At 43.1% G+C, this 14,945-nt stretch overlaps 1 protein-coding gene across 5 annotated transcripts; it reads left to right on the top strand.

Annotated features, from left to right (window-relative positions):
- Positions 1–1,517: 1,517 nt before the first annotated feature.
- Positions 1,518–8,393, top strand: LOC116264363 (uncharacterized membrane protein At1g16860-like). Of its 5 annotated transcripts, none has more exons than XM_031644510.2 (5): positions 1,518–1,681; positions 3,356–4,440; positions 5,427–5,582; positions 6,628–6,839; positions 7,856–8,393. In XM_031644510.2, the coding sequence occupies exons 2-5, from the start codon at positions 3,532–3,534 to the stop codon at positions 8,046–8,048; spliced, it is 1,470 nt and encodes a 489-aa protein (XP_031500370.1). In that variant the 5' UTR covers positions 1,518–1,681; positions 3,356–3,531; the 3' UTR covers positions 8,049–8,393. The 5 variants fall into 5 exon arrangements, with proteins under 5 accessions (XP_031500370.1, XP_031500371.1, XP_031500372.1 ...); XM_031644511.2 differs by having other exon boundaries at positions 1,518–1,685; XM_031644512.2 differs by lacking the exon at positions 1,518–1,681 and adding an exon at positions 1,731–1,847.
- The last annotated feature ends 6,552 nt before the right edge of the window (positions 8,394–14,945 follow it).

Here is a 14,945-nt window from a genome sequence, read left to right as displayed (position 1 = left end):
TATCTCACTTCCCACTCTCTATATTCGTTGTATTCACTTTAATGTGATATTTTTTAATTGGGTCAAATTTAGATCCAAAACATGCATAATCTGAATCCTACAGGTGTAAGACAAGACTTTCATGCGCATTCTAGTGAGATTTTGGATCCAAGTGCCTGAATCCTATTCCAATCTGAAACTTATTAAATGAATGGGATCTAGTTTCTTTGATGAAAGACACAACACAACACAACATGCACGGAGTGTTTCCGACAAATTGAATCCAATTTTAGGTCAGTAATTGGATCTTGCCCACCCATTTACATCCTCACTTATGATGATACTATACACACCAAAGAGTGTCTCGGTCTGAATGGATCCAATTTCAGACCCGTAACCGGATCTTCCTCCAGACATGGTTAGGGACACACTCTGCAACCAATGTCGCCCTCTTTTCTAAAGAGCAGCAGATGATAAAACTCTGAGCTCTATCCAATGCTAGTGTTTTTAGGGGCTAAAGTATAATCCAAGTGGCTTTGAGAGTGGGCCTCCCAACCTCTTCATGCCTCCCCATCTAATTTCAAATCAAACACTTTATCATTGCAGATTGGATCCTGAATTTGGATCTTAAATCATTTGTTTGATATGGAGAGATGGTGCCATGAATGATCATCCACTCACAGTTGTTGCATGCACTTGATGGTTTCAAATCGAATCAGATCTTATCTTTCCTGATCTTAGGATCCGCTAGATTAAAATAGGATAAGATCTATCTATTAGAGATGTCAACGGTCGGATTCAAATTAGATACGCAGCCGAGTTACGTAAAAAAAAAAATACAAAAAATTAACACCCAACTAAGAACTTTGGATCAGAATCGGATTTGAGAAATAATTTCCGACCTGGTTCGGATTAGGATTCTGTTTTTAACACTTTCAAATTTGGAATCAGTTTCCAGCAAATTTTATGTCAAATATTTACACATTTTGAAAGTCGATTCTTCTCCACATCTGGTTGTGTATCTAAAAGTCGGATTCGTGTGCCAAAATAAAAGTTACATTTGGATTTAAAAAGTGAATTTAAATAAATGTGCATTCAATTGGAATTCAAATATGTAAATATTCAAATAAAGCGTAAATCCGATGGCCATTTGATTCTGCATTCAAAAGACTAGAATCTCAGATTTATTGTTTATTTCATGGCTCCAATAAACCCGTTAAATAAAATCCCAAATTTAATCATTTACATAATCTCATATGATCCAAAAAGAAAAACCTGAAGAAAATGCTTAAATATTTATTTTTAATTAGCAGACCGGGTCTCGGACTCTTCAAGTAGCCGACCCGATAAGAAACATAATTATCAATTTAGTAAGAAAAGGAAATAAGAAAAGACGGGAGAGAGAAAAAGGGCGGTTACAGTCACCGGCACCGCCATGCTAAACCCTCTGCCCGAAGTTTAAAAAGCTCGAAAAAGATAAAGGGGGAGGGTCAGGGGAGGGGCAATTTGGTCAGGCAGGGGGAGAGAGAAATTGTGGGCAGTCCAGGTATTACTGGAAATGTCATTGGCAACGCAGAGGATACTGGCGGAGGAAGAAAAGAAGACTAGACAAAAACAGCAAAGAGTTTTGGGGGGAGAGAGAGAGAGAGAGTTTGGTTGGAGACGTAGGCGATGCGATTGCTCTAAAATTCCATGATCAGTGGTACGTAAGTCTTCTTCTTGATCCTTTGTCGCTCTAAGTTGCTGCATTTTGTGAAAAGCCAATATAGATCTCATTGTGGCTTTATTATGGCGGGAGGTGTCAAAGGTGCTACTCACAATGTGGTTGTTTCCTTGGCGCATTATACTTTCTTTGCGTGCCTGAGACGGTACAGCTTATTGGGTTTGTTTTGTTACCATGTTTGGTGGGATTGATCATGTTGGGTTCAGGGGCTTGCTGGGTGACGGGGATCTCTTCTTGTGGGGAAGATGGGGAACCGTGTCTGTTTTTAGGGGTTCGTCCGTTTTTTTGTTTGTTTGTTGGATGGTGATGATTTTTCGGTTTTATGTTGGTGGGGAGGGGGTTAACTGTTCAGAGTTCTTGACTTAAAATTGTTGCCCTAGCTACAGCTTAGGTTTTCTTGTTTTTCGTTTCCCCTATTTTTTTTGTTAGCTTCTTTTTGTAAAAAATAGGTTTCATTCTGTTTTTCCAATGGGGTCTTCTTGAAACTTAGGTTTTTTGTTTATGGTAGGTCTGGATGACGTAACAGGATCAGCTCGTATTGGTATTCCGATGTTTACAGAACTTTTTGAGTACTTAATTTTGGCGGTTCGGTGTTATTGTTTTAGATCACACCTTTTTTTGTCGGCGTTTTTATTTCGATTGCTATTCTTCGGTTTTAATCTTTGATATTTGCACTTGCCAGGTTCAAAGTTTTCTATTAAAAACATTGGTTGGTTCCATGTTTTTTAGTTGGAATTATTTTCTGTATGTGCTTTTGGAAGTGTTCTGTCTGTTGATTCGTGACCTGAAATCCCAGTCTTTATTGCATCTATTACCATGTTTGCAGAGAATGATGCTCGGATAAAGACACAAGCTGTTCATGTTTACAGTGTTGCTGATCCTTTTTTTTTTTCCCTTCTTTGATTTTGATCTTCTAAGCATGATCATCCGTTCTGTTTTTTTTAGGTTTATAATTGGTTTTAAGCATTTTCTAAGAGAGACTTTTGTTTTTCCCTTCTTGACTAGGTAAGTGATTTGACGTATGATGTCATTAGGAGTTACTTTCAGTAAAGGTAGATAAAAATGTCCTTGTTTGTTATAAAGCTCGTTCTTCTATAATGGATTCTGCTCTTCTTATGCCTGAATATGTCTCCCTGTATTTTCGGTCATGTATCACTGGCTTCAAGTGCTTTGTTGTTTCTTTTCTTCAAATAGAATGTGTTGGAAGGCTTGCTGCCTTCAACTTTAATTCTTATGTTTTGGCAATGTTTTACATGTGGACGAATTCTTTGCACTGTTCTTGGTCCTTATTGTTTGCTATTACCATGTTTCATGAAATGGACTAGGGAGTTTCCCCATAATTGGACGTGTTTTTTTTTTCTGCACACTTGATGCAAAATTTTTCTTTTCTCTTTTTCTGATTGTCTTCCTCTTTTTTTTTTTTGTTGGGCCCGCTGGTGTAAGGCTACGATTTTGCAAGTTTGGGATTGTGTAATAAAGGTTCTCCTTGTTTCTGTTTTTTGCCACTCTTTATGTATGTGATTGTTTTGTGTTTATTTGAAATATGGAGACAAATTTGAGTATTCGTTTACAGGTATCTTCTTGTGAACTCATGGATTCTGTGCTAGGTATATCTAAGTCCTAAATTGTGTGTATTTGTTTTTTTTTCTCTAGAAAAATGCAGGCTTGATGCTTATTGCTAAAAGGACATGCTGGTAGAAAGGAATCCAGGGACTAACCTTTAACTGTCAGTCAGCTGTTTCAAGGGAGGCAAGACATAGCCCTTGGAGGTTATAAATAAGCACGGCACGTTGTTGTCTCTTTGCTGGGTTTAGTTCGTCAAGAGCTTGATGGGTTCAAGATTCCCATCTCACCAGCTCAGTAATGGGCTGTATGTCTCAGGCCGGCCTGAGCAGCCTAAAGAGAGGCCTGTAACGATGAGCTCAGCAGCCGTGCCCTACACAGGTGGGGACATCAAGAAATCTGGAGAGCTTGGAAAGATGTTTGACATTCCTGTAGATGGTTCAAAGTCAAGAAAGTCTGGACCTATATCTGGTGCACCTTCAAGAACTGGGTCTTTTGGTGGTGCTGCTTCACATTCAGGGCCAATCACTGGTAACTCTGGATCAAGGTCTGGATTCTCTGTATCTGGTCCTGTGTCAGCTGGTTCAGTCCCAGGTTCAGGTCAAGTGTCCAGACAAAAATCCAACTCTGGGCCACTAAACAAACATGGAGAACCTATCAAGAAGTCATCTGGACCTCAATCTGGAGGTGTCACTCCAGTCATGCGCCAGAATTCTGGTCCTTTGCCTCCGGTGCTTCCAACTACAGGACTCATAACTTCAGGACCAATTTCTTCAGGGCCACTTAATTCATCTGGTGCACCACGCAAGGTCTCTGGTCCATTGGATTCTTCTGGATCAATGAAACTACATAGTGTATCTATGGTCCACAATAATCAAGCTGTCACTAATCTCAGTCACGAGAATGACTATTCCTTTAAAAGGAGCTTCCCAAGGCCTATCTTTTGGTCACTCATTCTACTGTTTGTGATGGGATTTATAGCTGGTGGATTTATTCTAGGAGCTGTGCACAACCCTGTTCTGCTGATTGTAGTTGTAGGCCTCTTTGGGGTGGTTGCCACAATCTTCCTATGGAACAGTTGTTTGGGAAGAAGGGCAATTACAGGTTTCATTGCCCAGTACCCAGATGCAGAGCTCAGGACTGCTAAAAATGGGCAATATGTCAAAGTTTCTGGGGTATGTACACTTCAATTTATTTGGCTCAAATTTATTTAGTAATTAGTGGTTGTCAGTGTAGATGATTTTAGGTGAACATTGCATAACAAAGAAATCTGGTTTCATAAGATTATGCAATTTTTGTGATTGTGGTATTGGTTTTTAGTCATAGGTGCATGAAATATGGTTTAGCTGTCATGGATGACATGTTTGAATATCTCCGCCTATAAATGGCACAAGTGTTAATTAGTGTTTTATCTAGTAGATATTAGACTATAAGTTGGTTGAGATATTGACTAGCTGGTATTTTGGAAGAAAAGAACAACACTTTCATGATTTCTGGGTGGAGTGATCTGGAAAAATTTTCACGTGGTCTGGTTAACACTATAGAATAATGCTAGATATTAGACTATAAGTTGGTTGGGATATTGACTAGCTGGTATTTTGGAAGAAAAGAACAACACTTTCATGATTTCTGGGTGGAGTGATCTGGAAAAATTTTCCCGTGGTCTGGTTAACACTATAGAATAATGCTAGATATTAGACTATAAGTTGGTTGAGATATTGACTAGCTGGTATTTTGGAACAAAAGAACAACGCTTTCATAATTTCTGGGTGGAGTGATCTGGAAAAATTTTCACGTGGTCTGTTTAACACTATAGAAGTAACAGCAATTTTTTATATCTGTTATTGATTGATTATGAATATAAAAAAGAAGACACAAACACAATCTTGGTGGTGGGTGACAAGCAGTGTTTGGAATCATTGTTCCTTTTATCAATCTGTTGAAGATGACCTTTTATTGTCATTGAGATTGTCTTTGACTGTTGGTGTTCAGTATAATTAGTGTAACTAGTTTGTTTACATCCTTCTCCTTTTCTCTTAATCCCCTGCTTTGCTCTTGAGCAATTGGGTATGACTGGATAATGTTCTAATGTGCTTTCTAAGTGTCTCAATTTCTTGCTACTTGCTAGCTTTCTTATATTAGTTGATCTGATTAATTACAGGTCGTTACTTGCGGAAACGTTCCCTTGGAATCATCATTCCAACGGATCCCTAGGTGTGTCTATACTTCAACAAGCTTATATGAGTATAGAGGCTGGGATTCCAAAGCTGCTAATGCTAAGCATCGTCGCTTTACTTGGGGACTTAGATCTTTAGAGGTTGGTTGTAGATTTTTATGCTTGCAATGTTGACTGGATTCAAATACTATTATCCTTTCTATCTCTCCTTTTTTTCCCCAATTTAAACCCTCATGTTTTTTGTCAGATAAGTATAATGTCTGCTTCTTTTTCAGAAGTTTTTTTGCATTCTTCACATTGCTTTTTGAACACAAGCCGCGGAAAGTGTAACGTGTGGCTGACTTTTTATTTCTTTCAGTTGATAACTTGTATCCCATTCAATTTGTGAGGAAGCAATTCCTATACTACGTTTTTGTATTTTGGCATGTACCGGGAACTCACTTTTCAGGCTTTTCATGTCCTTTTCCCCTTAAAACGAGAATATCTGTTTGCAGGGATGTCTACAAGGTGTATGATCATTGTGGAGAGAAAAAATATGTGTCTGAGAAATGAATGCAGTAGCCATGACCTACGGGACTGTGTACTTTCATAATTTTTTTTTCCATCTTAGAGACCTGATATTAGGCTGCTTAGGAGATAAGTGACATAATTGAGCTTGTCTGAAACCAGTGATGTCAAATTCTTCTTTTGTGTACCTTTCTATAATTATTTGTTAATGAATTGAACACTAAGATTTAAGTGCTTCCAATGGAACTTATTATGTCTTATTGCTTTTTCGCTTATTTAGATGGTGGTTTGCAATGTTGAAATGACAGTATCAGCACTGTATCAGTTTGCTCATCAATACCATGTATTGACCAATATGTGTCAATGCATTTCAGCCCGTAAATGTAAAAACGAAAACCTAAATCAGGCTTATATCATATGGACAAGGGGCCAATACAACATACCGCTGATACCAGCCATTATGCTCCAATGTAGAGTTATATTAATAACATTGGTCATTTAAAGTAGAACTACATTATTGTATTTGTTGGGAATAAGGTTGTTTTGTTGCAAGTGCTTTATTGGTCATATAACTAAAGCTATTCATTGCTTTAATTGTATTGAGCAAGGTTATATTCCACTAGATCCTCTTGTCCTTTGGCACCTGTTGAGAAGTTGATTGCATTAACTTTTATCGCAGAGGCATGTTGTCGACTTCTACATTTCTGATTTTCAGTCTGGCTTGAGAGCACTAGTGAAGACTGGTTATGGTGCTAGAGTGACTCCCTATGTTGATGAGTCTGTTGTGGTTGACATAAATCAGAAGAACAGAGAATTGTCTCCAGAGTTCGTCAGGTGGTTAGGGGAAAGAAACCTATCAAGTGATGATCGTATTATGCGTATGAAGGAGGGGTAAGTTGCTTTTAAATTTTTCTTGTGTTTGATTTTGACTTGACATTTCAGATGCTTTGTTTTGCGATCGACCATAGGAGCATACGGTTCTTAGTGATATGGAACAATATCAATTGCAACTAGTATTAAGTTTATTATGGAAATATTGAAATAAATTATGGCAAGCAGAAACCTCAATTTACAATTTATGAGTTGTATAATTGCTAGTTTACAACTTTCAGAAACTCTTATTGTCACAAAACAAATAACAGATTATGCGGCTTAAGATCTTAACTGTGCTTGAGTTTAAAATTAATTTCAGTGCAAATTGTAGTGACGAATACCATTGTCAGCAATTTTTTGTGGAGGCTTGTCTCAGAGAATATTTGAAATTATGTTGAAATATATAAGGAATAAAAGAAAATTGCCTTCTATCTAATACCGATACATTGAAAATATGGCAAGATATAGTTGACAATCGACAGCATCTGTTGGCTCTCAAGTTTCATCAATATTGTTCGTATATTTCCAAATGTCTGTGCGGCCATGCAATGAGAGCTATTTATCGACATTTTCTAATCATAATATTAAGGTTATGGGTTCACACATTTGTAAAATCCAGCGTTCATGTCGTTTCTGTTGTGATGGTTATATGCCTTTGGAAAGGACCCAGCTGGTGATTTGGTAAACGCAGCCGAACTTCATCTCTCGTGGAATTTAGAGAGTAGAAAATTTGACAGGGGTCTCCGTTAGCTCATTGTGAAACTCGTGCTCCTGATTTGAGGTCTAATACCTGAGAGAGCACTTCTTTCAATGAACAATTCAATAATGGTTTGTGGGAGATGTTTTCTTAATTTTGTATTTTTTTGTAGTAGGTGTATGCTTGTATTGTTTGTCATTGTCGGTTGCTAATTGTCTGTGGGGTTCTGGATAACCTCTTGTGGGCTTGAGCCTAGATGTATAGCTTTTGTTTAAGTATTATGGTTGTTAGTTTTGGAGCCAGTTCTAAGTTCCAACGTCTCTCTCTCTCTCTATAGGTATATCAAAGAAGGAAGTACAGTGAGCGTGATGGGTGTAGTCCAAAGAAACGAGAACGTGCTGATGATAGTGCCGCCACCAGAACCATTCTCCACCGGATGCCAATGGGCCAAGTGCTTCCTTCCTGCCAGCCTAGATGGTATCGTGTTGAGGTGTGAAGACACTTCCAAGATAGACGTCATACCCGTATAGTTTCGTTCCCCCTTTTTTTCTACTCTCTGTCTGTGTGGTGTATCCTCAGGTACATGACATTAAGTGATTGCATGCTAAGATGAGAAAGAGAGATGGTGGTAGTGGTGGTTTTGCTGGTGTTGCTTGTATTTGTAAAGCTCTAATAGTTTTATTTGTTGTCTTCCTTTTTTTTTCTTATATTTTTTTAGTCCTTTTTTTGGTTTTTTTTTTGGGGGTTGGGGGGTGGAAGTGGGGAGAGAAGCTCCTCTTTGGTTGTAAGCTTTGTAAGAAATGGCTTTGCTGATTGATAGCTAGCTGTGACGGATTGGGGTTTCAGTGAAAATATTCTGAAAAATTTAATCTCTCTCTCTCTCTCTCTCTCTTTTGATGGCGTTGTTATTCCAACTTTGCTCTTTCAGCTGGCCAAATGTGACTAAAATCGCTAATTTTATTATGTTGTGTTGCTTCTTTTTTTCTTCTCTCTTGCTTTCAAGCAAGCTACAAGTATGGTATCTGACCTCAATGCAATGAAATCCGCACTGGCCGACTTGCTTGCTTCATTTCAGTCATGTAGTATAGGTTCGGAGCGTTTTTGGAGGAATGTAGGCTGACGGAAGTGGCTGATCCAGACAGCGCTTACACCTGGTCCAGCCACCGAGGGGGAAATGACAGAATAATGTGCAAACTCGACTGGTGCTTAGTCAATCACCTTTGGATTGATGGGTGCCCGGTTCTTTGAAAACGAAAAGAAAAGCTTGTTCAGATCACAAAGCTCTCGTTTTCACTATCAAGGACCCCACTTCCCCTCTGCCCGTTGTTTCAAAATTTTCAGGCCTTGTCTCTCTAATTCCCTTGTCGTTGATATAATTAAACAAGTTTGGACTCAACCTTGCCACGGCTGCCCAATCCTTTCAGTTATCAATCTTGGTAGGGTCAAAGCCAATCTGAACGCCATGACTACGCGGGTGAAGGCCTTGACTGGTAAGCTCGAAAGTCTGTAGGCAGACTTAGAAAAGGGCAACCACTCTCTTTGGGAGGAGGTGGAGCTGAATCACATGCTTCTCATGGAGGAATTTACTGGCGTGACAGATCTAAGTTGTGCTGGCTCCGGGAAGGCTTCCGCAACACGAGCTTCTTCCAAGCTATCTCTAAGGGTTGGCAGATTGAAAACCGGAATTCAGGAATTGCAGGTGGGAGAGCGGTTGAGAGGTTAAGAGGGTCGTTTTCTCTTTGGACCGTCATAGCGCAGCCGGACTGGACGGGATTCCAAATTATTTCTATCAAGATCTTTGGGGGATCATAGGGCCGGATGTGGCTAAAGCTGTAGCGGACTTCTTTAGGACTGGGAAACTCGTCATTAGTATCAACCACACTATCATCATGCTCATTCCTAAAAGGTGGGAGGCGCAATGCGGATCCAAGATTCCAGGCTCCGTGCTCTTTGTAACAGCATCTTCAAGGTAATCGTTGCTGGACTTCAAAATATCCTCGCCTGCATGATAGGTGAGCAGTAGGGGGCTTTCATTAAGAACAGACTTATCCACGACCGTATCGCCCTAGCTAATGATGTGGTGGACCTTCTTAGCTCTAGAAAGGATGAGTCCTTTTGCCTTAAATTATAAGGCCTATGACAGGGTGTCGTGGAGCTTTCTTGCTAATAGCATGCATGCTTGCTTGGTCTTTCCCAACAGTTGGATTAGGCTCACTACTATGAAATGCGTTGCCTCACCCACCTTCTCGATGCTCGATAATGGCGTGGAGGGTATGACGTTCAAAAGTGGTCGGAGTCTCAGACAGTGTGATCTGCTCTCTTCATACTTGTTTCTTATTGTCATGGAGATGGTTGCCAGGGATATGAATGGCGGAATTGCTGAGAAGGAGATCATTTTAACTAGTTGTGTGAAGAATCTCCCTCGAGGTTCGCCGATGATCTCTTGTTATTTGTTAAAGATCTCTTGTTATTTGCCGACCCTCTTTAAGGAGGAACGTTAACAGACCTCTCTCTAAAAATGGAGAGAAACTAAACCAGCTGGAAAACTGACCTTCTTTCTTTTGCAGGTAGATCTTGTCTTATCAAGCACAATTTCGGGTTTTTGATCTCCTTCTGAATGCAGGCTTCCCCTTTTCTTAAAGCCACCATCATCAAGTTGGAAGGCGGCGTTCTTATGGGCTGATTCTCCTTGGGAGCGCAGAAGTTGCTACAGTCTCACCAAAACCATTCTCGAAGACGGCATTGGATTAAAAAGGATGGACGAAATCAATTCCGTCCAGTTACCTGCCAGATTTTGTAAGACTGTTAACCTTAACTCTCTTCTGCTCAAGTGGATTGCAGGGAGATACTTGAAATGGTCCAACAGTTCGTGGTCTAGAAATGAGAGAAGGGAGGGCTCTTGGACCTGGCACAGTCTATCCTCAAGCTGGAAGAAAATCAGGTGTAATGTTAAATGCAAAGTTGCTTCAGGAATGATGCTCGCTCACTCGGTAGAGGAGACTTGGAGGAATCGAGTTGTCCTACTTGAAATTTGCCAAGGCCGGACTCCACAGGAACCTTAAAATGGATCGGGTTGGATACAAAACTTTACCAGATCCAACTAGGAGGTTGAATCCTGCAGAGGCTAGATCCAACTTTGCACACTAAAAAATTGGATTGAATTCGTGTTGGACATGGAACTTTTACAAGACCTAACTTTATGGTTTTGGAGGTTTGTAGCTCATGGAGGGGGTTTTCATTTTCTGGGAGTGGAGGTCGGTGGTGGCTGTTGGCGCAGAGGAGGAGAAGTGGCAAGCATTGGCATTGGCAGCGGCAGAAGGTGTGGTGAGAATTGGAGGAGGACACGCTGACAGTGAAGCTCTCCACTAGAGTTCTCTTTTGATTCTGTGCGTGCCTCAGATATCCTCGGGGATGCTACCAGGGCTGCTGTGAAGATCACCGGCAAGCCGGAATCTCTAAAACAACCTTTGGCTCAACAAAAACGTCCTCAAACTGTCTCAGGAGATGCTGAATTTCTGGCGACACTTGTTCATCGTCATTTTCGACCGCAGAAGGTACATCTGTAGCCACTGAGATAACACAACAAGCAAGGTGCTGGGCAGCAATAAGCTTAAGTGCTACCTTGGGTGAAACATTAGGTTTAATGCCCCGAAGTGTAACATTCGTACCTCCCTCTCCCTTCTGGAATCTCATTCGCATCCTGGCGAAGTTCCACACAATATTCCCAACGGTTTCTAGCCACTGAATCCCTAGAACAACATCGGCTCCCTCAATGGGTAAGACCAATAAGTCTACGATAAAAAGCTCTCCTTACATCATCAAATTCACTGCCATGCAAACATGCTTGCAAGTGAGACGGGCACCATTTCCAACAACAACGGTGAGGGGTCTGTGCGGTGACAAAGTGCAACCCACTTTCTGAGCAACCTCAGTCCTTATATAGTTATGGGAGGCCCCTGAATCCAGAAGGACAATCACTCCTTTAGACTAAATGGCTCCAACCATACGCATAGATCGGGGGCGGCTGGGGTTGGTAACGGTGTGGCACTCACCACTAGGTGACCCTGGCTGCTCTTGGGCAGCTTCCTCCTCAACTTCTCCACTGGGGGTCTCCGTGGTACTTCCCTCACCGGCCTCCTCAAGTACCACAACCAGTTGGAAAGTTCTACAAACGTGTCTGGGCTCCCATTTCTCTTTACATTTAATGCATAAACCTCTTCTGATAAGATCATCTCTTTCGGCCTTAGAAATATATCTGATGGGCACCTTATCCTGAAAGGCAGGTCTGCCCTCATGCATCTTTCCTGTGGCAAGCTTGATAGCCCGAGGTGATGGTGGTTTCCCATAATGCTTCTTTTTCCTCTGAACATCCTTGTAGGATTTCCTTATCTCTTGTTTTCTTCTCATTTTATCCTTTTTATGTCTAGCAACACGCATACACTCTTGGAGCTCTCGGGATGGTTGGCCTAAGACTGACAGCTGAATTTCGGGTTGAAGCCCGCCAATGAACGCCCCAACTAGGGCTTCATCGTCCCATCCAGTCACTAAACACGCGAGGCTCTCGAACTGGTCCTAATAGTCTATCACTGAACCTGTTTGCGTTAATGATTTGAGCTGAACATTGAAGTCTGCAAACCGAGAATCTTCAAATCTACGCATCATAGCAGCCCGAAGCCCGAAAATCTGCCCATGTGATGTTGGGATTTCTGTGGGTAATATAACGATACCATTGGAGGGCAGGTCCCTCCAAAAGAAGCATGGCATAAGTAAGCTGATGCTCTGGGGGGTACTCCCAAACACTGAAAATACCTCTCTACTTTGTAGAGCCAATTCCTAGTATTCTTGCCATTGAACATAGGGCATTCTAACTTCTAAGTGGGCATCTTGACATCCAGTCCCCCTTATCTCCTAGGATGGAACTCATCCCTATTTTGCGCCCTACGGCCACCTGGGTAGTGCCATTCACCCTCGTCTTCATCGAATTCAGCGTTATCTCCTTGGAGAGTTGGAGCAATAGTAGCACTATGGCCTTCCCTAGTCGGCGGGGAGAGTAAGTCTTTCCCAACTGACGATCTAACCGAGTTAATGATAGTCTGCTGCATCTGGTTAAGCATCTGTTGCATAGCTTACTCAGACACTCCGCCATGGTGCGCATGGGAGGTGGTAGGAACATCATGGCTGGCTGAGGCCGGGGGCAAGGGTGGGGCACCTAAAGGAGCCTCAAGTACCCTCTTCTCGAGGTTGTCAAGGCGCTCTACAATCCTGCGGTTATCTTCTCTCATCTGGATCATCATGTCCATTCTCTCATCTGGATCATCATGTCCATGAGGGGCCTCAAAGCAATGGGTGTGACTTCCTCCCCAGTTTCAACAACCATCCCCTCTTCGGTTACCTCCTGAGACTCGATATCCTTGGCGATATGCTTATCTTTACGTGGTGCCATAACTGCCAAACTCAAACGGAGTAATCACTCTGAAAGTACACCGAAAACTGATTCCCGAAGTGGACACTGATAGGACGCAGACCGTAGCCACTGTAGCTGCCGCTGAAAACCTGCCTGTTCTGCTGTCCTGACCTCCCAAGACCTCTTCAGGGACGCTTCCAGTGATAGATATAGTAAGAATACAGGCCAAATGTTATCCCACTGGGGACAAACCCAGTAAATGCCCAATGGTAGGAGTACAAGGAGGGCTTTTCCCACCTACTCTAGGTCTGAACTTACTACACAAAAGGGTGCAAGGCCTTACAACCGTAGCGTATAAATGAGCTCTCAACCTCACTCAATCAAACCATACATTCATGCCTAAGCGAGCACACCATTCCCCAACCCATAGGAAGGTCCACACCACGGCTGAAAGCAAGTAAACCCACCTCGTTCTATAGGGGGAGAGTGAGGCAAACCTCGCTGGGGCTAGCCCAGCGCCACGACCAAGGGCAGAAGTCCAAGGCCCTCGGTATCCAGCAAACGTATGGCAAGTCAGGTGAGTACCAGCCTCTTCCACGCTCCTTACCGCGCCTTGAGAACACCCTCAATCACCAGCAACAGGGCAATTACCAAGTATGCAATTCATAAGGATAAAGGAGGCTAATGTAGAGGAGCTTCACCAGACGGCAATATGAACCTCGGGAGCATACGTATGGGGTGAGACTAGCACCGATTGACGCCGGTGCGCGCGCGCTGCCAGGCAGCCTTTGCTCCCAGCTCCTCACGGCTGGTACAGTGCGGCTCTTCAAGCAACCCTCAAAACAGCAAACCGAGTAGTCAATGCTTAATTAAACAAGCAGGTTTAGTCTCATGAAGTAGAGAAGCGTCACCGTGTGAGATTTTAAACCCCGGGAGCAGATGGAAGTGGGGTGTGGCAAGCGCCGTTCAACGCCGGCGCAGGCGCGCTGCAAAGCAGCAAGAGCTCCAGCTTCCCACGGACGAGACTAGTGAGTTCTGGTTCACGGGCGTGGACAGGGGGTCTGCCACTTCAGAAATTCACCAAAAATCGTAAGAGTCTCCGTTTGAGCTGATTTTTGGTCAGTAGCTCCGCCTATTAGTTACCCGAGGATGGACCAAATTTGAGCTGAAGATGATCTACCGTTCGGGTTCTGGATTTTGATGAATCGCGCGGACTGTGACAGGCGATAGGCTGCTGGAAGGGTTCTGCCGCTGAACAAGGCTGCCGATCTTTGGAAATTCGCCAAAATTCGCCCAAGTGTCGGATTGGGCTGAAATTTGGTAGGGAGGTCGCCTAGATAGATACGAAGGGACGCCCAGAATATGGGGGGGGGGGGCAACTGCCCACCCTAGAGCCAGGTCGTTGAAGGAGTTAGGGTCTGGACTGTCACGCGTAGCAGGGGTTCACGGCAAACAGGGCAGAGCGTCTTCCTCCTCTCGGCTCCATCCAGCAACGGTTAAAACCATTTCAACAGCTAGGAATTGAAGGAAATCAACTAAGAAAAGAAGGAGAGTTAGTCAGATCACCAGATTGGGGATTTCCCCCAATTTTCCAGCGAAGATTGGGGATGCAGCCGCCGCTCAGGCGAAAATTACAGGAATCGCCGCCGATAAGCTTCTGGATTCCGACGGGAGGCCCTCCTTCAGCTGCAGGCTGACGAAACCTCTTCAGAAATGGGCCACGGCATCGCCAAGACGTGGAGAGACCGATGGCGCAGTCCCTTGGCCAAGTGGGGATCGCGGGCGAGATGGATGGGAGTGGTGCGATATGGGCGGCTGAGGCTTCTGGCGAGGCAGCAGGGCTTCAGCTGAGAAGGGAGGTGTCGGGGCACGGTTTGGACTTCACGGGCGAGCTTAGATGAAGGCGTCGGGGGTAGGGACGCTCGGAGGAGGCAGACGAGGCATGGGGTCGAAGTAGAAGAAGCGTCAGGAGGTAGGGACGCGAGAGAGAAGCACGGGGGAGAAGCCCCTCGCCATGGCGAGA

The sequence above is a fragment of the Nymphaea colorata genome, chromosome 11 (assembly GCF_008831285.2).
Source record: "Nymphaea colorata isolate Beijing-Zhang1983 chromosome 11, ASM883128v2, whole genome shotgun sequence".
Lineage (NCBI taxonomy): Eukaryota > Viridiplantae > Streptophyta > Magnoliopsida > Nymphaeales > Nymphaeaceae > Nymphaea > Nymphaea colorata.
The sequence above is the reverse complement of the archived record's forward strand: the minus strand, read 5'-3'. Positions and strand labels throughout refer to the sequence as shown.

Coding starts and splice junctions, on each gene's coding strand:
- LOC116264363 (XM_031644510.2), top strand. CDS start 3,532: ATGGGTTCAAGATTCCCATCTCACCAGCTCAGTAATGGGCTGTATGTC. Junction 5,583..6,627: donor GGGGACTTAGATCTTTAGAG/GTTGGTTGTAGA, acceptor CTTTTATCGCAG/AGGCATGTTGTCGACTTCTA. Junction 6,840..7,855: donor ATTATGCGTATGAAGGAGGG/GTAAGTTGCTTT, acceptor CTCTCTCTATAG/GTATATCAAAGAAGGAAGTA.